This window comes from Lepus europaeus, chromosome 2 (genome assembly GCF_033115175.1).
Source record: "Lepus europaeus isolate LE1 chromosome 2, mLepTim1.pri, whole genome shotgun sequence".
NCBI classification, from domain to species: domain Eukaryota; kingdom Metazoa; phylum Chordata; class Mammalia; order Lagomorpha; family Leporidae; genus Lepus; species Lepus europaeus.
The window spans coordinates 142,739,664-142,762,105 of NC_084828.1; the positions used below are offsets into that span (position 1 = coordinate 142,739,664).

General features: G+C 48.2%; 2 protein-coding genes across 2 annotated transcripts; one reads left to right on the forward strand and one right to left on the reverse strand.

Annotated features, from left to right (window-relative positions):
- Nucleotides 1-552: 552 nt before the first annotated feature.
- LOC133751887 (proline-rich protein 23A-like) lies at nt 553-7,212 on the reverse strand. Its single transcript, XM_062182084.1, has 3 exons — nt 7,202-7,212; nt 3,167-3,218; nt 553-1,599 (listed from the first exon to the last, which is right to left on the reverse strand). The coding sequence occupies exons 1-3, from the start codon at nt 7,210-7,212 to the stop codon at nt 553-555; spliced, it is 1,110 nt and encodes a 369-aa protein (XP_062038068.1).
- Nucleotides 7,213-7,868: 656 nt separating this feature from the next.
- On the forward strand, nt 7,869-8,444 carry LOC133751893 (proline-rich protein 23A-like; the record flags this gene model as incomplete). The annotated part of the gene is made up of 1 exon (XM_062182097.1): nt 7,869-8,444. A coding segment is annotated over one exon (576 nt), but the record flags the coding sequence as incomplete, so codon positions are not given.
- Between the last annotated feature and the right edge of the window lie 13,998 nt (nt 8,445-22,442).

Below are 22,442 nucleotides of genomic sequence, written 5' to 3' on the forward strand. Positions count from 1 at the left end.
CTAACCAAATCAAGGAGCCCAAGCTCTGTTTGGTCCAAGTATAACTGTTTTCCAGACCCCCCGAAAGCGACTAGGGCCAGCATCAGGAAGACTCCACGGTCAGACGTTTGCCAAGAACTTGCAGAGTCTGGGGCCCGAAGGAAACAGAGTCCGTCATCATTCCAATGTGGGAGACGAGGGGTCCAGTGGTAGGGTGCTGGGGGTGGGCTGGCGTTTTCCAAAGTGCTGAGCTGAGGCTCGAAGCCAACGTAAGGGCCATGACAGTGCCTGGGTGCCTTCTGCGCAGAGCAGGGCCCAAGCAGAACCTGAGGTCTCAGGGCGGCTGCGCTGCAGGCAGCATTGTCCTTGGGTGTGTGAGGAGATGGTCCTTCTCCCAGACTTGCTGAGCCAACAGCCCTGGAGAATGGTGCAAGGCCGTCTACAGCCAAAGGGCCTCCCTCTCTGCGCCCTTTGTCTCCCCTTGCGGACACACAGCAGGGCACCCAGAAGGGCTCTCAGAAGCCCCTCACCTGGACATCAGCTGCGTGGCGAGGGGCTGCAGGGGCAGGTCCTTCATTCCTGGAACAGGCGTCTCCGGGCCTTGCAGGCGGGCCGAGGAGGGCGCTGCGGGCGCCCCGGGGGCTCCGGGGGCCCTGGACTGGGAGACGGAGGCAGAGGCTGGAGCGGAGAGCCGGGCAGCGGCCGCCACAGCTCGAAGTCCAGGTCGAAGCCCGAGCCGCGGCTGGAGCCCCTTGCAGCGCCCAGGCAGAGCCCCGCGGCCCAGCCGGCTGCAGGCTCCCCACGGAACGCCAGGAGCAGCTCGGGGTCGGCGTGGTCTTCCGAGGCCTCTCCCTGGCCGGCCATCTCCGTGGGGGCTGCGCACACGAATCCCTGCTGCAGCACGACGTCCTCGGCCGCGGCGTCCAGGACAGCGGGCAGCGCCAGGCCGCCCGGCGAGGGGCCCTGGCCGGCGGCCTCCAGGAGGCCCTCGGGGACCAGCAGCAGCGTGTGGCCGGGCAGAGACACGCTGAGGACCGACGTGGGCTCGGGCTCCAGCAGCAGGTCGACGTGGTCCAGCGGCACCTGCAGGGCGCAGCCAGCGGCCAGGACCACGACGGAGGTGAGCGGCGCGGCGGCGGGCGGGGGCGCGGGCGGGGCCGGGAGGCCGGGCTGGGGCCAGGGCTCGGCGGCCGCGGGCTCCTGCACTCGGCGGCGCTTGGCAGGGCCGGGGGCTCCGGGCGCTCCGGGCGGCGGGGGCCACGCGGGCTCAGCGCAGGCGCAGGGGCTGCGGGACCGGACGCCCCTCATGGCCACGGCGCTGTGGGCTGCGCACCGGGGCCGGGCAGAGGGTGCGAGGGGCGCTGGCTTCGCGGTCCTGCGGGCGCTGTCAGGCTCCGGGGACAGGGCAGGCGGCCTGCGGCGGATGGACGGCTGGGCTGCAGTCTGGCTTTGCAGGAGCAGCGCCCACCTCGGGGTCGGGCCTCGCACCTTGGAACCTTCGGCCTTCCTGCTAGCGCTCCGGATGTGCCGTGCTCCACCAACCGTGTTCCAAGTCGCAAAATGTCCCGCCAGACTCCGCCCCCTGGAGCCTCCGCCCCGAAGCGGAATCCTGGGTACGACCTAGATCCAGGCTCTGATGGTGGGTTAGGTCAGTGTGCGGGAAAGACTTCGACGAGTCTACAGGGTGCAGGGGACTGGGAGAAAGTCTTAGAAAAGAAATGACAGAGCGGTAATCGAATTTCCAAGATGGCTTCACCTGGGAACCAATGCTTTCCTGTGACTTCCAAGATTCTGACGAAACCTCAACTCACAAAGATACACCCCACCCCGCCCCCAAACCAACGCATCCAAATCCCACGGGAAATTCCTGTAATGCATGCAAATCATTTTATTTCAGGAGTAAGTGGGGAAAACACATTTCGTTTCAAAGATGGAAAGTGCTGTTGAAATACTTAGGTGAACCTTGTGTGATATATTTGTCCTGAAGGTCAAGACTGTTACAAAATTATTCATTGATGAAACAATGCAATCAATTCAATAGATATACATCTATTTGTTTATTTGAAAGGCAGAATGTCAGAGAGAGTTAAGCTAGAGAGAGATCTTCTTTCTGCTGGTTCACTCCCCTAAATGACCACAGCAACCATGGCAGGGCCAGGAGTCAGGAACTCCTGCTCATAGCTTTCTGCTATGGCCTGGGAAAGCAGTAGAAGATGGCTCAAGTCCTTAGGCCCCTGCACCCACGTGGGAGACCAAGAAGAGGCACCTGGCTCCTAGCTTCAGATCGCCCTGGCTCCAGCCATCGTGGCCATGTGGGGAGTGAACCAGTGCATGAAAGAATGAAAGATCTCTCTCTCTCACTCTCTCTCTCTCTCTCTGTCTTTCTCTGTGTGTGTGTGGGTGTGGGTGTGCACCTCTCCCTCTGTGTAACTTTGCTTTTCAAATAAATAAATCTTAAAAAAGTGAAAAGGGAACTTTAAGAGGCACTCCCACTTCATGGCAAGGCTGCTCCTCTAATGGTTGAAGCCCATTCAGGAGGATATTATATGTAAGGTAAAGCAGCTCGTTATGGCAAACGAGTAGCCTTAAGCAATGTTAGGATCTCTTCTAAACCCTCAAAGGGCTGTCCACGGTGACAGTGCTCCAACAAACACGGCGGACATGCTTGAAACCTGCCGTGCCTTCTGTAGGAAGTGTGGCACGTGCCAGCCCCTCAAGAAGGATGAGGATTCTGTGTGTCCAGGGAAAGCGCTGTTGTGACAGGAAACAGAGTAGTTGTGCTGGGTCTATCAAGCAGATTTTCCAGGGAAAAGGTTACAGTCACAGAGATCGTGCTGAGGTTCAAGTGTGGTGGGTCCAGCTGTAGATTTAAGAGTGTCAGAAAACAGTAGAGGATGGCTCAAATCCTTGGGTCCCTGCACCCACGTGGGAGACCCGGAAGTAGCTCCTGGCTTTGGATTGGCACAGCTCTGGCCATTGTGACATTTAGGAAGTGAACCAGCAGAGGGAAGACCTCTCTCTCTCTCTCTCTCTCTCTCTCTCTCTCTCTGCCTCGCATAACTCTGCCTTTCAAATGCATTATTTACTTAAAAAGAGAGAGGGAGAGAGAGAGAGAGAGAGATGCAGGTGGTTTCAACTGGGGCTGGTAAGGAGAGAAAGGGCTGAGTGATCCAGCCCTGTGCCTCACCTTCTGCTGTATCATGAAGGCAGTCACATCTCTTTTTGAAAGTTTGATTTTTCTGTTTATTGGAAAGAGTTACAGAGAGGCAGACACACCCACACCCACTCACACACACACACACCGAGGGAGAAAGAGACAGAGAGTGAGAGTGAGAGACACAGGCATGGAAAGCCATGACACAATGGCAAAAAACAATCTAAATGAAAGACCCTGTTGAACAAGACCCCAGCAGAAGGAACATGCAATCAAGGAGAGAGGCGCCTTTTTCTGAAGGGAGGAAGGAACCTCCACTGTGACACGGCCTTGACTAAACAAGTTCAGAGTCGGTGAACTCAAGGGACTTCCATAGCCTAGACAGCTCATAGCAAGAGTCTCGGGTGATTGCTGACGTCACAAATAAGAGTGCCAATTGTTAAATCAACAACGGGAGTCACTGGGTACATGCTCCCCATGTAGGATCTCTGTCCTTAATGTGTTTTACTATGAAACTTAAAAAAACACTACTAGTCGAACAATACCCTATACCTTGTGCGGTTGTGTGAATGCAGCCTGTTGAAACCCTTGCTTAGTGTATACTAAGTTGATCTTCAGTATATGAAGGTAATTGAAAATGAAACTCAATAAAGGGCGGGATGGGAGAGGGAGAGGGAGAGGGGAGGGCCATGGGAGGGAGGGAGGTTGGGGGGGAAGCCCAACAATACAAAAGTTGCACTTTGTAAATTCTCATTTATGAAATTAAAAAAAATAAATAAAAAATAAAAAAAGAAGTGGAGCAGCCGGGACTAGAACCGGCATCCATATGGGATGCTGGTGCTTCAGGCCAGGGTGTTAACCCACTGCACCACAGCTCTGGCCCGTGATATATATCTTTTTCCAACTCCATGTCCAGCGAAGTCATTTAGTTGCTTAAAAGTAGCCATGATAGGATCACTAACACCATGGAAATCAGAAAACCCTACAAATAAGAGAATGACATTGTTCTTTATTTAATCTAGACTTAAAAAAAGGAATAGAGAAAAATATTAATACTTCAATTTCAAAGTATGTTTTGGGGCTGGCGCTGTGGCTTATCAGGTAAAGCCACCGCCTGCAGTGTCCACATCCCATATGGGTGCCAGTGTGAGTCCCAGCTTCTATACTTCTGCTCCAGCTCTCTGCTATGGCCTGGGAAAGCAGTAGAAGATGGCCCAAGTGGTTGGGCCCTGCATTCCCATGGGAGACCTGGAAGAACCTCCTGCCTCCTGGCTTCGGATTGGTGCAGCTCCAGCCATTGCAGCCATCTGGGGAGTGAACCAGAGGAAGGAAGACCTTTCTCACCCTGTCTCTCTCTGCCTTTCTGTAACTCTGTCTTTCAAATTAAATAAATAAATAATTTTTTAAAAATGTGAAAAAAAAGAGAGTGAGAGTGAGAGAGAGAGACAGAGACAGAGAGTGAGAGTGAGAGAGAGAAACAGAGAGAGAGATTCACTCACCCAAATGGGCACAGCTGCCAAGGCTAGGCCAGATTGAACCCAGATTCCTGGAACTCCATGCAGGTCTCCCACATAGGTGCAGGGGCCCAAGCACTTGAGCCATCTTCTACTGCTTTCCCAGATGCTTTAGCAGGGCACTGGATTGGAAGTGGAGCAGCCAGGACTTGAACCTGCACTCATATGAGATGCAGGTTTCTCAGGCAGTGGTGTTACCCTCTGTACCACAAAGGCAGGCCTGACAATAAAATCTTACACTCTGTGTTCAATAAATAAATAAATCTTCAAAGTGTGAATCTGAAGTCAATCAAAACGGTCATTATGTTAAATCAGTGATTAGCCCCTGATTTTGGAAAGGAAGAATGGTTAAAAAAAACTATCTAACAAATAAAAATATGGCTCTCTCTTTCCCCAATGATCGTCAGATCTCACAAGGCAGCCTATTGGTGGCACCAGCTGATGTCAAATGCATCAGTGAACATTTTTCGAGAAACTACTCATCACGATATAGACAAAGTGATTACTTTCTTCACTCAACATTGATGTGGACACCTTTAAAAAGATGATTAATTACAACAACAGCATCAGAAATAATAAAATAACTGGGAATAAATTTAACCAAGGTAAAACACTGTAACACTGACAAGTAAAAAACATTGCTGAAACAAATTAAAGAAGTCATGGAAAAATGGAAAGATACTCTGTGTTCATATATTGAAAGACTTAACATTGTTAAGTTGCCAGTACCACCCAAAATCATTATAATTCCACACAGTCCTTATCACAATCCCTTTCAAATAAATAAATAGATGTATATCTATTGAATTGATTGCATTGTTTTATCAATCGATAATTTTGTAACAGTCTTGACCTTCAGGACAAATATATCACACAGGGTTCACCTAAGTATTTCAACAGCACTTTCCATCTTTGAAACGAAATGTGTTTTCCCCACTTACTCCTGAAATAAAATGATTTGCATGCATTACAGGAATTTCCCGTGGGATTAGGATGCGTTGGTTTGGGGGCGGGGGGGGGTGTATCTTTGTGAGTTGAGGTTTCGTCAGAATCTTGGAAGTCACAGGAAAGCATTGGTTCCCAGGTGAAGCCATCTTGGAAATTCGATTAGTGCTCTGTCATTTCTTTTCTAAGAATTTCTCACAGATTTCTGGCAGTGCAGCTGGGAACACCGGAAACCCAGGCCAAAAGCCAATCTGCAGGCCGCAGGCCCGGGGGCCGGGAAAGGCAACGAGCGAGGCCCGGAAGCAGGGCCCGTGGCAAAGATACAGCTCATGCTCACTGCCTGAGCCCCTCAACTGCTACATGAGTCAGGGTCACCGGTCTGCAACTTCAGCTTCCAAGAATTCTCTGAAGGTGATTGCAGACAATCCCTAGGGCCCTTGTCCCAAGACTCCTACTCAGTGGCTCTGAGGTGGGCCAAGGAATCCGTATTTCCGGGGCTGTTGGCGCCAAGCTTCAGGCTTCTGCTTGCGATGCCTGCACCCCCTCTCCCAATGTGCCGGGTTGTCGCCCCGCACACACCGGTACGCTGCCTCGGACCTAGCTTCCTGCTACTGGACCCGGGAAAGCAGCAGGTGACGGCGTCTGACACCCACTGGGGGACCAAGATGGAGTTCCGCGTTCCCACCTTTTGCCCTGCCCAGGCCTGGCTGTCCCAGCCATTTAGGGAATTAAGCAGCAGCTGCAAATTTCTCTGTCGCTCAGCGTTTCAAATAAATCTCTTTTTTAAGTCAATGGATGTGGAATTAAGTTTATGTTTTTAAATGTGCGTATCCCACGAACCCGCAAATGGATGCCAATGCCACCAAGTGACAGACCACTAACTTAAACGTCCACCTGGAGATGTTTGATTTATGCAAAGGAATACTAGGTAGCCCTTACAAATAAATGTTATAAAAAGAAAAGGGAGATGAGTAACATGCATGTGATTTGGTTTTAAGTGCACAAAATATTTTGAATGGTAAGAAGTCACAATGGTTATCTCCAAGGTGACGACTTAATAAAATCAGAGATGAGAAGAAAGAGTTTGTAGTCCTCAGGAACCATTTGAAAAAATAACCTATCCTGGAAGCCATGTGGGGTTTCTTCCCCTTCTAGCACTGAAGGCAGTTTGAGCCGCACCTTCCCTTACGCAAGCTCCATGCAGGCTGCTTTCCAACTCACTCGGAGCACTGATGCTAAAATGTTGCGGCTTCCAGGCGCTGGCAACGCCACCCCTGCAACCACTCCCCTGCTCCCAGCAAGCTACTTCATAACTTCTACATGCTCACCACCTGCAACTTGGGCTAAAGGCTCATATACCTAAGAGTTACCACTTAGGTCAAACAGGACAAGAAATCGCCACACGGGGTGAGCGCGTTCCAACCCCTACCTTCCCAACTCCCTGAGGGGCCACACCAGTCATTGACACCTTAGGCGAAACACAGGCCTAAGAATCTCACCTGAAATTAAAAAAAAAAAAAAAAAAAAAAAAACAGGAATAAAAATGGCGCCCAGGGTACTTCCAGGTCAGCGTTGTCACCTGGGATTCCTGGTTTTGCAATCCACTCACGTGACCGGCATATTACGCCCTTCTCAACGTGAGAAAGCCCGAGAACTGACAAGCCCAGGAGTGGCACAGGGGCCCGCCCCCTACGGTTCCCGCACACTGACCAACCAACCACAGCCCTGGATAGTCGTCAGCCGCACCCTGTGGACTCCTCGAAGTCTTTCCCACACACTGAGCCCCCATCAGAGCCCGGATCTTGGTCGTACCCAGGATTCCGCTTCGGGGCGGAGGCTCCAGGGGGCGGAGTCTGGCGGGACATTTTGCGACTTGGAACACGGTTGGTGGAGCACAGCACATCCGGAGCGCTAGCAGGAAGGCCGAAGGTTCCAAGGTGCGAGGCCCGACCCCGAGGTGGGCGCTGCTCCTGCAAAGCCAGACTGCAGCCCAGCCGTCCATCCGCCGCAGGCCGCCTGCCCTGTCCCCGGTGACTGACAGTGCACGCAGGACCGCGAAGCCCGCGCCCCTCGCACCCTCTGCCCGGCCCCGGAGCGCAGCCCACAGCGCCGTGGCCATGAGGGGCGTCCGGCCCCGCAGCCCCAGCGCCTGCCCTGAACCCGCGGGGCCCCCGCCGCCCGGAGCGCCCGGAGCCCCCGGCCCTGCCAAGGGCCGCCGAGTGCAGGAGCCCGCGGCCGCCGAGCCCTGGCCCCAGCCCGGCCTCCCGGCCCCGCCCGCGCCCCCGCCCGCCGCCGCGCCGCTCACCTCCGTCCTGGTCCTGGCCGCCGGCTGCACCCTGCAGGTGCCGCTGGACCACGTCGACCTGCTGCTGGAGCCCGCGCCCACGTCGGTCCTCAGCGTGTCTCTGCCCGGCCACACGCTGCTGCTGGTCCCCGAGGGCCTCCTGGAGGCCGCCGGCCAGGGCCCCTCGCCGGGCGGCCTGGCGCTGCCCGCTGTCCTGGACGCCGCGGCCGAGGACGTCGTGCTGCAGCAGGGATTCGTGTGCGCAGCCCCCACGGAGATGGCCGGCCAGGGAGAGGCCTCGGAAGACCACGCCGACCCCGAGCTGCTCCTGGCGTTCCGTGGGGAGCCTGCAGCCGGCTGGGCCGCAGGGCTCTACCTGGGCACTGCAAGGGGCTCCAGCCGCGGCTCGGGCTTCGACCTGGACTTCGAGTTGTGGCGGCCGCTGCCCGGCTCTCCACTCCAGCCTCTGCCTCCGTCTCCCAGTACAGGGTCCCTGGAGCCCCCGGGGCGCCCGCAGCGCCCTCCTCGGCCCGCCTGCAAGGCCCGGAGACGCCTGTTCCAGGAATGAAGGACCTGCCCCTGCAGCCCCTCGCCACGCAGCTGATGTCCAGGTGAGGGGCTTCTGAGAGTCCTTCTGGGTGCCCTGCTGTGTGTCCACAAGGGGAGACAAAGGGCAGAGAGGGAGGCCCTTTGGCTGTAGACGGCCTTGCACCATTCTCCAGGGCTGTTGGCTCAGCAAGTCTGGGAGAAGGACCATCTCCTCACACACCCAAGGACAATGCTGCCTGCAGCGCAGCGGCCCTGAGACCTCAGGTTCTGCTTGGCCCTGCTCTGCGCAGAAGGCACCCAGGCACTGTCATGGCCCTTACGTTGGCTTGGAGCCTCAGCTCAGCACTTTGGAAAACGCCAGCCCGCCCCCAGCACCCTACCACTGGACCCCTCATCTCCCACATTGGAATGATGACAGACTCTGTTTTCTTCGGGCCCTAGACTCTGCAAGTTCTTGGCAAACGTCTGACCGTGGAGTCTTCCTGATGCTGGCCCTAGTCGCTTTCGGGGGGTGGAAAACAATTGTACATGCACCAAACAAAGCTCTGGGCACCCTGACCACGTACCCCCATTTTGTTCATGACTTGGTTAGCAAAAGTAGTTAGGTTTGGGAGTTAGGTTTCTGCACCCCCACCCCAAATACCAACTCTTTCCCATTCATTGCTTCCTGTCTATGTTTAAGATAATGCCCCATGCTAGTTCAAAGTTCCCAATTCTGTTTTGTGTTGTTCTAGGATCCTGAGTATATGTTGTTCATTGTTGCTAATGTATAGAAATAATTTGTTTCTTATATTGATCTCACTTCTGATAGATTTATTAGATTTCTTTTTTTATTTATAACTGTTAAAGTGAAATTGAGGGAAGTGATTGAGACAGAATTATTATTATTATTATTATTATTTTTGACTGGCAGAGTTACACATTGAGACAGAGAGTGATGGACAGAAAGGTCTTCCTTTCATTCATTCATCCCCCATATGGGTGCCACAGGTGGTACTATGCAGATCTGAAACCAGCCACCAGGTACTTCCTTCGGTCTCCAACGCGGATGTAGGCACCCTAGCACTTGGGCCATCCTCCACTGCCTTCCCGGGCCACAGCAGAGAGCTGGACTGGAATAAGAGCAACCAATACTAGAACCCAGTGCTCATATGGGATACCAGTGCCACAGGCAGGGGGTTAACCAAGTGAGCCATGGCGCCAGTCCTATTGAATTTCTTTAATGTTTCATTCGCAGATTCTCTTGGTTGATTATGACAATAATAATAGTATTTTCTCTTGACTTTTTTCTTAGTTTTTTATACTGGGTTTTATTTGAAATCCAGGTTGAACTGTATAATTGATAGCAATATTCCTGTCTTAAGCCTCGTGTTAATGCTTTGGAATTTCACCATAGAGTGTGATCTTTACTGGACGTGATTATCAACAACCCATGTCCTAGTGAAGACATTAGTTTAAACTCGTTCTTCCCAAGAAAAAAGGTTGATCTGAGCTGGATGACTGTAGCATCACCTTCCGATTTTACATATTAAGAAATGGTTTTCTCTTTGTACTAATATGGCTTTTGTTTGGTTTGAATCAATTCCTGTGGCAATTATACTGTTTAAACTTCTAGCCACTGATCATCTATAATATGATTCTACTTCTAGTCTTCTTTGGGGTTTTAATTTTTGTTTCTGTGTTTGGGTTTTTAAATATGCATTGCTAAATTTTCATATCCATTCTTTTGCCAAGTTTGTTTTACATTTCATAAAAAATAAAAATTATTACTGGTAAACAAGATGTTATTTTTTCTGACCATTCATTATATTCAGATTTACTGACATACATTATCAGTGTCTGTGCCCATTTTCTCTACTTGCATTTTGCTGCTTCGTTTCCTCGGTATCTGTTGTCCTACCGAGGTGTGCTTTCCAAGAATTCTCTCAGCTATGGCCTGTGTGGCAAATCTTAGTTTTGTGTATCTGCACATATTTCAATCACACCTTCAAGCTAGCATGTGTTAGGTTTCAGGTGGGTTTGAAGTTCTAAAATACTGCCTGCGCTCCCTCACTGCTTTTAAGATATTATTGTATTCCTTTCCCTGCCATTCTAGTAGTGCATGTTTGAAGTCTGCCGTTGCTGCTGTCTATTCCTTGTATGAGATGAGGCTGTTGGCTTTCTTGACTTTGATGTTCTACAGTTGAGTCGGATGTGTTCAGTGTTCGAAAAGCTGTCTGCTGCAACCTGTGATCTTTCATATCTTGAGAAGTAAGCCTTTCAAATTTCAATTTAAAAAATGGGTCAGTTTCTCCTGTACATTTTAGCCCCTCTCCAATCTCAAGAACTGCTGTGAGAACAAGTGATGCTATTCCATCAAAGCCCACCCAACTTGACATTCTGTAGCCTTCATCATAATATGCTATCATTGCCTGTTTTCAAAACTCTGCTTATGTTCTGTATAAGACAACATTTGTGGTGCTCATGGACTTTGCCACTCAGAAATCACAGCTGTCATCCTCAAGCAATCGCCTGAGGACACCAGTTCCAGTGTGGGTGAGGTAGTGATGCTGGGATGGATGGCCCCTTGGCCCACGGAGCAGCACTGCTGGAAGTATCAGTTGACTCAGCTGGGTTGTTCCCCAGGAATGACCCTCTACCTCCATGGGTAGTGCACTTCAGTGACTGCTCTATTAGTAAGTAGCTCAGCCAGCCCACAATTTTAGTTAAATCAACTCTGAAGGGCCATCCCATTTGTAGAGCTGTGAGTTGGATGAGGCCTTTGTTACAGTAGCATCCCAGGTCAACTTCTCTATCTGCCTGGCCATATAGTCTCCATTCTCCTAAGTCCTGCTTGTAAATCTCCATCTTCCCAAATGGGCCAGGAGTTGTCGTAGGAAGCAGCTAATAAAACGGACTTGGAATAGCTTGTGACATGCTGCAGCAACGCGGATAAGCTCTGAATCTGTGGTGAACGTACTGGGACACTGGTGGAAGGAACAACACTGATATTTTCAGTATCCTGGGCATTGGAAAATTTAGGGCACAGAATCATTACAAGAGCTAATATGTACAAATAGCATGGGGTGAAATGGTTGTTCCAGGAGAGTCAGTGCACTTATGAAACAGAGTGATTAATTGCCAATCAAAACTTAATATGAGATTCAAAAAGGCCCTTGGCAGAATAAAGGTAGCCTTTCCTGTCCCAGGCTAATGGTGGAGTGAGTGAGGGGATACTGTATGTCTGACCCAGGATTTAGTGTAGGACAGTGGAGTACAAGAAAAGGTTAAAGTTCTCAAAGAAGTGTGTAATGGTGAAGTCACAGCCCTGATTAGCCATAACACTGGATGAAAACAACCAGGTAGACAGATGTCAGAATCTTAAATCTGCAGGTGCCTCCCAATCTCTTTGCTGCATGAGTGACCCCCTCCTCTGTATAGCTCTCTAAGATGATGCAGAATGGCAGGCATTGTGGCACAAGGGGGTTAAGCCACTGCTTGCAACAACATCCCATCCCATATCAGAGCACAGTGTGAGTCCTGGCAACTCTGCTTCTCATCCAGTTCCCTGCTAATGTGTCTAGGAAAACAGCAGATGATGGGCCAATCACTTTTGCCCTTGCCACCCAATCAGAGACCTGGAAGAAGTTCCAGGCTATTGGCCTAGGCCTGTTCCAGTCCTAGGCATGGCAGCCTGTTGAGAAGTGAACCAGTAGATGGAAGATCTCTCTATCAGTCTCTCCCTCTCTCTCTGTTGCTCTACATTTCAAATAAATAAATAAATAATTTTCTTTAAAAAATGATGCAGAAGTGTCTACTTAGAAAGACAAATGCACCAACCATTTGATCTGCTCTCACAGCCTCTCTTTACCACAACGCAAGTAGCTCAAGCACAAATAGCCCAGTTAGGTACATCGTAAGGTAGGGCTCTCTACATATCCTGGAGAGATGCAGGAATCAGCCAATATAAACCAGTGGAAGTCAAGTTTAGACCTGAGGATGTGGGATGTCAGCCTGCAGAAGGGACAGCTGTCAATTTAGAAGCATTCTCCCCAATATAGGATTTGACTGGTTTGGTTTGTGCATCTCTTACATATAGCATAATTGCCTTCAAGAAAAGATTCTTTAGCAGGACCTGCTGCTGTGCCATAGTGGGTAAAGCTGCCACCTGTGGTGCAAGAATCCCAACTGGGTACTGGTTCAATCTCTGGTGCTCCTCTTCTGAACCAGCTCTCTACTATGGTCTGGAAAGCAGTGGGAGATGGCTGAGGTGTTGGGACCTGCCCCTGTGTGAGAGACCCAGAAGAAGCTCCTGGCTCCTGGCTTTGGATTGCCGCAGCCCCATTCATTACAGCCATGGGGGACTGAACCAGCGATGGAAGCCCTTTCTCTCTATTTTTCCCTTTCTCTGTCGGTATACCTCTCAATAAATACATAAACAAATATTTTTTAAAAAGCATTAAATATCAAAACAAAAAGATCTTTGTCAAAAGCTAATGAGCACTGGGTAAATAACAAGGTGGATTCATTTCCCCATTAAATCGTGCATCCTGGTCCTACATCCAGATCTCCTCTGCCCCTTATCCTTCCAACCTCTCTTCCCACACCTCTGATGGCTCCTTCCTTCGATCCTCCCTACCCATACCTTCGACCCTTTCCACCAACTCTCCCAAGAACCTACAATGGCAGTTACCTTGAAAGGTTCATTCCCTTATGTACCAGGTATTTAGGCAACATTTGTAGAATTAAACTTTGCACTCAAGATTAATTAAGAATAGGAAGTCTCCCTAAATCCAGACAAGACCACCAAATATTTATGGAAAAGATTAGAATTCCTTTGGGTACAGATGATCTAGGATTACCTGACATTTCAACTCATCCACATACTGGACAGAATCACAGGTGCTACATCCTGGATGGCAAAACCTGATGGGACTTACTCAGCAGGAAACCTACAACAACTTTCTCTCCATAAACCTGGGGCTCAACAACAGTCTGAAAAATCTCCTAAAATCCATACCCAATACATTTCAATAACAATGCACATGCTACTGCTTATAAACTTAGTGTTGCTACCTTTTCTTGGACTCTTCCCTACATGAACATATGACACCGATGGTAGTACCATTTTAAAAAGATTTATTTTTTATTTGAAAGGCAGAGCTTCAAAAAGAGAAAGAGTAGGAGATCATGCATCCTCTGCTTCACTCCCCAAATGGCCTCCACAGCCAAGACTGAGTCAGTCTGAAGCTAGGACCCAGGAGCTTATTCCAGGTCTCTCATGGGTGCAGGGGACCAAGGACCTGAACCATCCTCCGCTGCTTTCCCAGGCACATAATAGGGAGAAGGATTGGAAGTGGAGCAGCCAGCAGTTGAACCAGGGCCCATGTGGGATGTCGCATCCCAGGCGTTAGCTTAATCCACTGTGCCACAACGTCAGCCCCCATGGTTTTCCCTATTGCCCAGGTTTAACTGCAACCCTTGGGCTTTGACTAAAAATACTCCTCTCTGCTTTCTGATAACACACCCTCAGGTGAGTAGGAGACTGATCTGCACCTGGAAATTTAATAGCACAAGCTCCCCAATGGGACTATTTCATGAGTTTCAGAGGATTTTTCTACTCATCATCAAGTTGTATCTGTTCTGGACATATCTTTGCATTATCTATTGGATCTGGGGCATAGCCGTGATAAACATCTTGACACTGTAAATTACCTTCTCTGTGCTAGAAATCCCACTGACACAGAGAAAAACAACAGGATTGGGAGCAGGCCCTATTAAAGTTTAGATAGAATCTACCAAACTGTCACCCAAATTTCCCACAGTATCTTTGGAAGCCAAAGGAATGGCTCAAGCCCATGGTAGAAGGCCTCACACACAAAGGTCTTTTCCTACCCAACACTAGCCCTTGTGACCCTCCTAGGCTGCTAGCAAAGAAGCAGGACTACAAGGATGTGGATTGCTCAAGACCTCAAGGCCACCCAGACAATCGTTACGCCTCCTTCCCAGCAGAAGTTGACCAAGCACTCTCCTGCAATCAGTTCCCCCTGAAGCTACTGGCTTCAAGATCGTGAATGTCTGCTCTCTTTTTGGGACATACATCTAGACTGGTCTGGTCGATAACTTTATGTATTCAAGTGGAAGGAGAGCAGTATTACCAGAGACACTAAGACCCCTGGAGTGTGTTGGAGCATCCTCGAATTTCTCAGCCAAGATTAAGAAGATCTATAACCCCCTTGTATTAAGTTCTCACATTGTAGGTATGAGCTATCCTAAATTATATCAAAGAACAATGACCCCTCAAAAATTTGATTGTTGACTTCCCCTCAGGTTTTGCAGAAAACAGCCATCAAATTTTAGAAAGTAAGCTCCAATTCTGCCAGATAAAACTGTATGTCCTGTTTGAGGGAAAAGCATTCTCTCCCAATAGACTAAAGATCATCCTGACATAGTCTATACCCTTCACAAGAGACAACTGCGAATATTTCTGGGTTTAACTGGCTATTGCAGACAGCAGTGGCTAGTGTTTATTTGAGACAGAAATGCCTCCTTTTGAACTAACGGTCCAGAGGCAAAGCAGGTGAAACAGGTCTTCTGTAACCTGAAGGGAGCTGCTCTGTGGCCTCTTTCTCTACATACCCTGACCACATGGAACTCTTGTGTCTGTGCATAAGCAGGTGAGACAAGTCCTTGAGTTTTTATCTCTCTTTTGTTTTTTTTAAATTTATTTCCAAATCTTACTTGAAAGGCAGAGCAGTGCAGAGAGAGGAAGGGCCAGAGACAGAAAATGAGATTACTCATCAACTGTTTCATTCGCCAGATGCCCACAGCAGCCACTACTGAACCAGGCCAAATAGGGATCCAGGAACTCCATCAGGGTTTTCCCCTGGGGAGACAAGGAGGGAAGCACTTGAGCCATCATCTGCTGCTTCCCAGTATGCATTAGCAGAAAGCTGGAAGGTCCTGTGCTGTGGTGCAGTGCATTAAGCCGTCATCTGCAGAGCCAGCATCCCACTCATATGGGCGCCAGTTCAAGTCCCGGTTGCTCCACTTCTGATACATCTCCCTGCTGATTCACCTGGCAAAGCAGTGAGAGATGGCCCGAGTCCTTGTGCCCCTGTACCCATGTGGGGGACCTGGAAGAAACTCCTGCCTCTTGGGATTGGCCTGGTCTAGCCTTCGCCATTGAGGCCATTTGGGAAGTGAACTCTCTCTCTCCCTAACTATGCCTTTCAAATAAATAAGTAAATATTAAACAACAACAACAACAAACCAGGAAACTGGACTGGAAGCAGAGGTCCCAGGACTCAGACCAGCACTCTGAGAGGGGATGCAGGTTCCCCCATGGTGATACAACCCACTCTGCCACAATGCCCACCTCACTCAGCTTGTTGGTAAGCACCAAAAACCCATTGCTAGGAAAACTGGAACTAAGATGACCTCAGTAGGTGAATGAATAAGCAAACTATGGTACATCCATACAATGGAATATTGCTTGGTCATCAAAATCTTAAGTGATGAAGCCATGAAAATTCAGAGAAGCTTCAGTTAGCAAGTGAAAGAAGCCAGTCTGAGAAGACTAAATGCTGTATGTTTCCAACTCTATGACATTCTGGAAAGGGGCAAATCTAAAGATACAGCTTTTAAAAATGATAGCCAGGGATTTAGAAGGAGGGGGATGAGGAATAAGTGGAGCATGGGGGATTTTTAGGGTGGAGAGACTATTCTACTTAAATGGCAGGCACAGAATATTGTGCCTTTGTTGAAAGCCATGGAACCCTACAACACAGAGTGAACACAGTGTAACAACAGACGTAATTAACAATGTATCACTATTGGTTTCTTAATGGTAACACCTATAGATTGTAATGCAAGACGTCACAGTGGGGAAACTGAGCTGAGAAACTTTGTGCCATCTGCCCAATTTTCGGTAAACCCAAAACTGTCCTAGTTAAGTTAATTTTAATGGTAAGAGAGAAAAATAGATGCTTTAGAGAACTTCAGGGATAGGATTTTTAAAAAATGTGCTTCTACCAAGAGAACAAGCTGATACCCTCACAGCAGAAAGGAAAGGGGGACTTCCTTGATGAACAGTATATGAGGACTGTGTTAAAAGAAGCCTGTTCCGGGGCTGTGCTCTGGCACAGTGGGTTCAACCAGTTGTTCAACTCCTGGCTGATCCACTTCTGAACCAGCTCCCTGCTAATATGCCTGGGAAGGCAACAGAAAACGTCATAAGTTCCTGGACTCCTACCACTCATGGTGGAGGCCTGGATGGAATATCAGGCTCCTGGTTTTGGCCAGACAGCTCAGACTATTGTAGCCATTTGGGGAATGAAACAATGGATGGAATCTCTCTCTCTCTCTCTCTCTCTCTCTCTCTCTTCTTTTCTCTCTCTCTCTCAATCTGCCTTTGAAATAAAGAATCTTTTAAAAAATAAAAATACGTTCAAGCAAATTCCAAAATCATTCAAATGGCATGCTGATGAGGCTTTAGTGTGCTCTTTTAATAAAACCAAGAAGTAGTTTTTCTAGCCTCTCTCTTCTACTACCCTAAACTCTAAACTCAAAACAGTAGTGTTGCTTACCATGCATCGCACTTGGCCTGGCTGAATGGGGTTAGCCCCCTGTAGAGCTTCCTGGAGCATCTGTGGAACCAGCACTGGCCTAACCATCCCCTCACTGGACTGCTCTTTGTGCAATATAGGCGTCACGACCAACAGAACATACAACAGGTTATTCGTGTTTTATGAAATTCAGCTGGTGCCACCAATAGGCTGCCTTGTGAGATCTGAAGATCATCGGGGGGAAGGTAGAGCCAGATTTTTATTTGTTAGATAGTTTTTTTTTTAACCGTTCTTCCTTTCCAAATTCAGGGGCTAATCTCTGATTTAACATAATGACCTTTTTGATTGACTTCAGATTCACACTTTGAAGATTTATGTATTTATTGAACACTGAGTGTAAGATTTTATTGTCAGGCTTGCCATTGTGGCACAGAGGGTAACACCACTGCCTGAGAAACCTGCATCTCATATGAGTGCAGGTTCGAGTCCTGGCTGCTCCACTTCCAATCCAGTGCCCTGCTAAAGCATCTGGGAATGTTTTTACACATCCTGGAAGAGATGCAGGAATCACCCAACATAAACCAGTATACACCTGAGGATGCGGGATGTCAGCCTGCAGAAGGGACAGCTGTGAATTTACAAGCTCTCTCCCCATTGTAGGATTAGACTGGTTTGGTTTGTGCATCTCTTACATATAGCATATTTGGCTTCATGGAAAGATTCTTTGGTAGGAGCTGCTGCTGTGGAATAGCAGGTAAAGCTGCCACCTGTGGTGGAAGCATCCCATATAGGTGCTGAATCAATCTCCGGTGCTACTCTTCCGATTCAGCTCTCTACTATGGCCTGGGAAAGCAGTAGAAGATGGCCCAGGTGCTTGGGCCCCTGCCCCTGTGTGAGAGACCCAGAAGAAGTTCCTGGCTCCCAGCTTTAGATTGCCTCAACCCCATTCATTGCAGCCAATTGGGAATTGAACCAGCGATGGGAGACCTTTCTCTCTGTCTTTCCCTTTCTCTGTCTGTAACTCTACCTCTCAAGAAATACATAAATAAATCTTTTTAAATTGCACCAAAACAATAAAAAAACAAAAAGATTCTTTGTCAAAAGCTAATGAGCACTGGGTAAACAACAAGCTAGATTCATTTCCCCATTAAATTGTGCATCCTGGTCCTACATCCAGATCTCCACTGCCCCTTACCCTTCCAACCTCTCTTCCCACTCCTCTGATAGCTCCTTCCTCTGATCCTCCCTGCCCATGCCCTCTAATCTCTCTACCAACTCTCCCAAGAATCTAAAATGCCAGTTACCTTGAAAGGTTCATTCCCTTATATACCAAGTATTTAGGCAACTGTTGTAGAATTTAAACTTGGCACTCAGGATTAATTAAGAATAGCAAGTCTCCCTAAATCCAGACAAGACTACCAAATATTCATGGAAGGGATCAGAGAATTCCTTTGGGTACAGATGATCTAGGATTACCTGACATTTCAACTCATCCACATACTGGACAGAATCACAGGTGCTAAATCCTGGATGGCAAAACCTGATGGGACTTATTCAGCAGGAAACCTACAACATCTTTCTCTCCATAAACCTGGGGCTCAACAACAGTCTGAAAAGTCTCCTAAAATCCATACCAAAACCATTTCAATAACAATGCAAATGCTTCTGTTAATATATTTAGTGTTGCTGCCTTTGCTTGGATCTTCCCAGGATAAACATACAACACCGGTGGTATTTCCTTTTTTAAAAGATTTACTTATTTGAAAAGCAGAGTTACACAGAGAGAGATGGTGATCATCCATCCTCTGGTTCACCCCCCAAATGGCCACAACAGGCAAGACTGAGACAGACCATGGCCAGGAGCCAAGAGTTTCTTCCAGTCCCTCAAGGGTGCCCGGTCCAAGGATTTGGACCATCCTCTGCTGCTTTTCCAAGCACATTAATAGGGAGCTGGATCAGAAGTGCAACAGGCAGAACTTGAACCAGGGCCCATGTGGGAAGCTGCATCCCGGGTGTTTGCTTAATCCACAGAGCTACAATGCCATGCCTATGGCTGGTATGTCAAATAGCACATCTTTTCCCCTATTGCCCAGCCTTTAACTGCAACCCTTGGGTCCTTGACTCAAAATACTCCTCTCTGCTTTCTGATAACACACCCTCAAGTGAGTAGGAGACTGATCTGCACATGGAAATTTAATAGCACAGGCTCCCCATTGGGACTATTTTATGAGTTTCAGAGGATTTTTCTACTCATCATCAAGTTTATCTGTTCTGGACATATCTTTGCATTATCTATAGGAGCTGGTGCATATCCCAGATAAACATTTTGACACTGTAAATTACCTTCTCTGAGCTAGAAATACCACTGACATAGAAAAAAACAACAGGATTGGGAGCAGGGCTTATGAAAGTTTAGATAGAGTCTACCAAACTGTTACCCAAATTTCCCACAATATCTTTGGAAGCCAAAGGAATGACAATTTCACATGCAATACAGGCATCACTACCAACAGAACACACAACAGGTGATTCGTGTTTTATGAAATTCTAGGATGGGGCTTGTTTTGTGAAGAAACTATGCATGTATTTCAAATTCTTTTGCACAAAAATAACCTTTTCATTCCGTTTTTCCATGAACTCTTGGGGTCCCCTCGTCTGACTGTCACTTTCACGCTCTCAGTCACCACGGCAGCTCCCCTTAGTTCTGCCACTCTGTCCCCTCTACCAAAACAAAGGGAACCTCAGCATCATCTCATCTCCACCAGGGAAATTTCTATTCCTCACTCAAACACACACAGACTCCTGCTGAGAATCCTGACCTCATATACCTGTTGACGCAAAAATGAAACTGGAGGTTATTACACAGCATAGGCAACTACTGATCCAAGTTCTCCTTTGGAATAGAGATTCCTCCCAGGGGTGACATCAACCCAGATGGTAGAACTCAGTGTGCCTGCGACAGCTGGTTCACTCCCCCAAGATCAGAGAGTACAGATACAGAGGGTCTCCTTGTGGAGCAGTGCATGACTTAAGGATGCCTGGAGACAAAGGAGACTTCCTGCCTCTGCTGGAATCCCATCAAAAATAGACCAATGAAGGAACTTGAGGCGCTAGCACTGTGGCTAGCCACATCTGCGCTGCCAGCATCCCATATGTGTGCTGGTACAAGTCCCTGCTGCTCCACTTCACATCTAGCTCCCTGCTAATGCACCTGGGAAATCCACAGAAGATGGCCAAAGTGCTTGGGCCCCTGGATGCAATTCCATGGGAGACCCGGAAGAAGCTCCTTGCTCCTGGCTTGGTCTGTTCGAGCTCTGGTGATTCCAGCCATATGGAAAGTGAACCAGCAGATGGAAGATCTCACTCTGACTCTCCCTCTCCCTTTCTCTCTCTGTAACTCTGCCTTTCAAATAAATAAATAAATCTCAAAACAAAAGGGGGGATGGTGCTGTGGCACAGTGGGTAAAGCCACCACCGGCAGTGCCTGCATCCCATATGGGTGTCAGTTCTAGTCCCAACTGCTCAACTTCTGATCCAGCTCTATGCTATGGCCTAGGAAAGCAGCAGAAGATGGCTCAAGTCCTTAGGTCCCTGCACCCACTTGGGAGACCAAGAGGAGGCATCTGGCTCCTAGTTTCAGATGGGCCTGGCTCCAGCCATTGTGGCCATGGCTGGGGAGTAAACCAGTAGATGAAAGACCTTCTCTCTCTCTCTCTGTGTGTGTGTGTGTGCGCGTGTGTGTGCATGCTTCTGCCTCTCTGTAGCTCTTCTTCCAATCTTGCTCTCTGCTATGGCCTGGGAAAACAGTAGAGAATGGCTCAAGTCCTTGGGTCCCTGCACCCATATGGGAGACCTGTAAGAAGCACCTCGATTCGAATCGGCACAGCTCTGGCCGTTGTGCCCATTAGGGAATGAACCAGCAGATGGAAAACCTCTCTCTCTCTTTCTCTCTGCCTCTGTAACTCTGCCTTTCAAATAAATTATTTTGCTCTTTCAAATTGGGTTGATAATGAGAGAAGGGGCTGAGTGATCCAGCCCTGTGCTTCAGCTTGTGCTGTAACAGGAAGGCAGTCAGATCTCTTTTTTTTAAAGACTGATTTATCTGTTTATTTGAAAGAGTTACAGAGAGGAAGAGACACACACAGAGAAAGAGAGTGAAAGAAAGAGAGAGAAACAGAGAAAGATTCACTCCCCCAAATGGCCAAAACTGCCAAAGCTAGGCCAGACTGACCCAGGATCCTGGAACTCCATGCAGGTCTCCCACATAGGTGCAGGGGCCCAGGCATTTGGACCATCTTCCATTGCTTTTCCAGATGCATTTGCAGGGCACTGGATAGGAAGTGGAGCAGCCAGGACTCGAACCTGCACTCATATGAGATGCAGGTGTCTCAGGCAGTGGTGTAACCCTCTGTGCCACAAAGGCAGGCCTGACAATAAAATTTTACACTATGTGCTCAATAAATAGAATAAGAGTGAATCTCTGAAGTCAATCCAAAAGGTCATTATGTTAAATCAGTGATTAGCCCCTGATTTTGGAACGGAAGAATGGAAAATCAATCAATCAATAAATGAATAAAAATCTGGATCTACCTTTCATCCAATGATCTTCAGCACTCGCAAGGCAGCCTATTGGTGGCATCAGCTGATATCAAATACATCAGTGAACATTTTTCGAGAAACTACTCATCACGATATAGACAAATTGATTACTTTCTTCACTCAGCATTGATGTGGACACCTTTAAAATGATGATTAATTACAACAATAGCATCAGAAATAATAAAATAACTGGGAATAAATTGAACCAAGGCAAAACACTCAACACTGAAAACTACAAAACATTGCTGAAACAAAGTAAAGAAGGCACAGATAAATGATAACATACTCTGTGTTCATATATTGAAAGAGTTAACATTGTTAAAATGTCAGTACCACCCAAAATCATTTATAATTCAGCACAGTCCTTATCACAATCCCAGCAACTTTTTTTAGTAGAAGCAGAAAAATCCATCTTAAGATTCATATGGAATTTCAAGGAACCCCAAGTATCCAAACTATCTTGAAAACAACAAAGTTAAAACTCCAGATATCCTATTTTCAAAACTTATTATAGGAGTTCAGTGTTGTGGCACAGTAGCTGAAGCTGCTGCCTGCAGTGCTGGCATCCCATAGAGGTGCCAGTTCCAGTCTACTTTTGCTGCAGCTCCCTGCAAATACACTGGGGAAAGCAGCAGAGGATGGCCCTGGGTTGGACCGTTGTACCTATGTGGGAAGCCTGGATGGAGTTCCAGGCTCCTAGCTGAGCCCTGGCCCAGCCCTGGCTGTTGCAGCCTTTTGGTGAGTGAACCAGTAGATGGAGGATCTCTTCTCCACCCCCACCCCCAGTAACTCTGCCTTTCAAATAAATAAATAAATTTAAAAATATTCCTATAAACCCATAATAATCAAAATAGTGTGAGAAGGGAGACAAA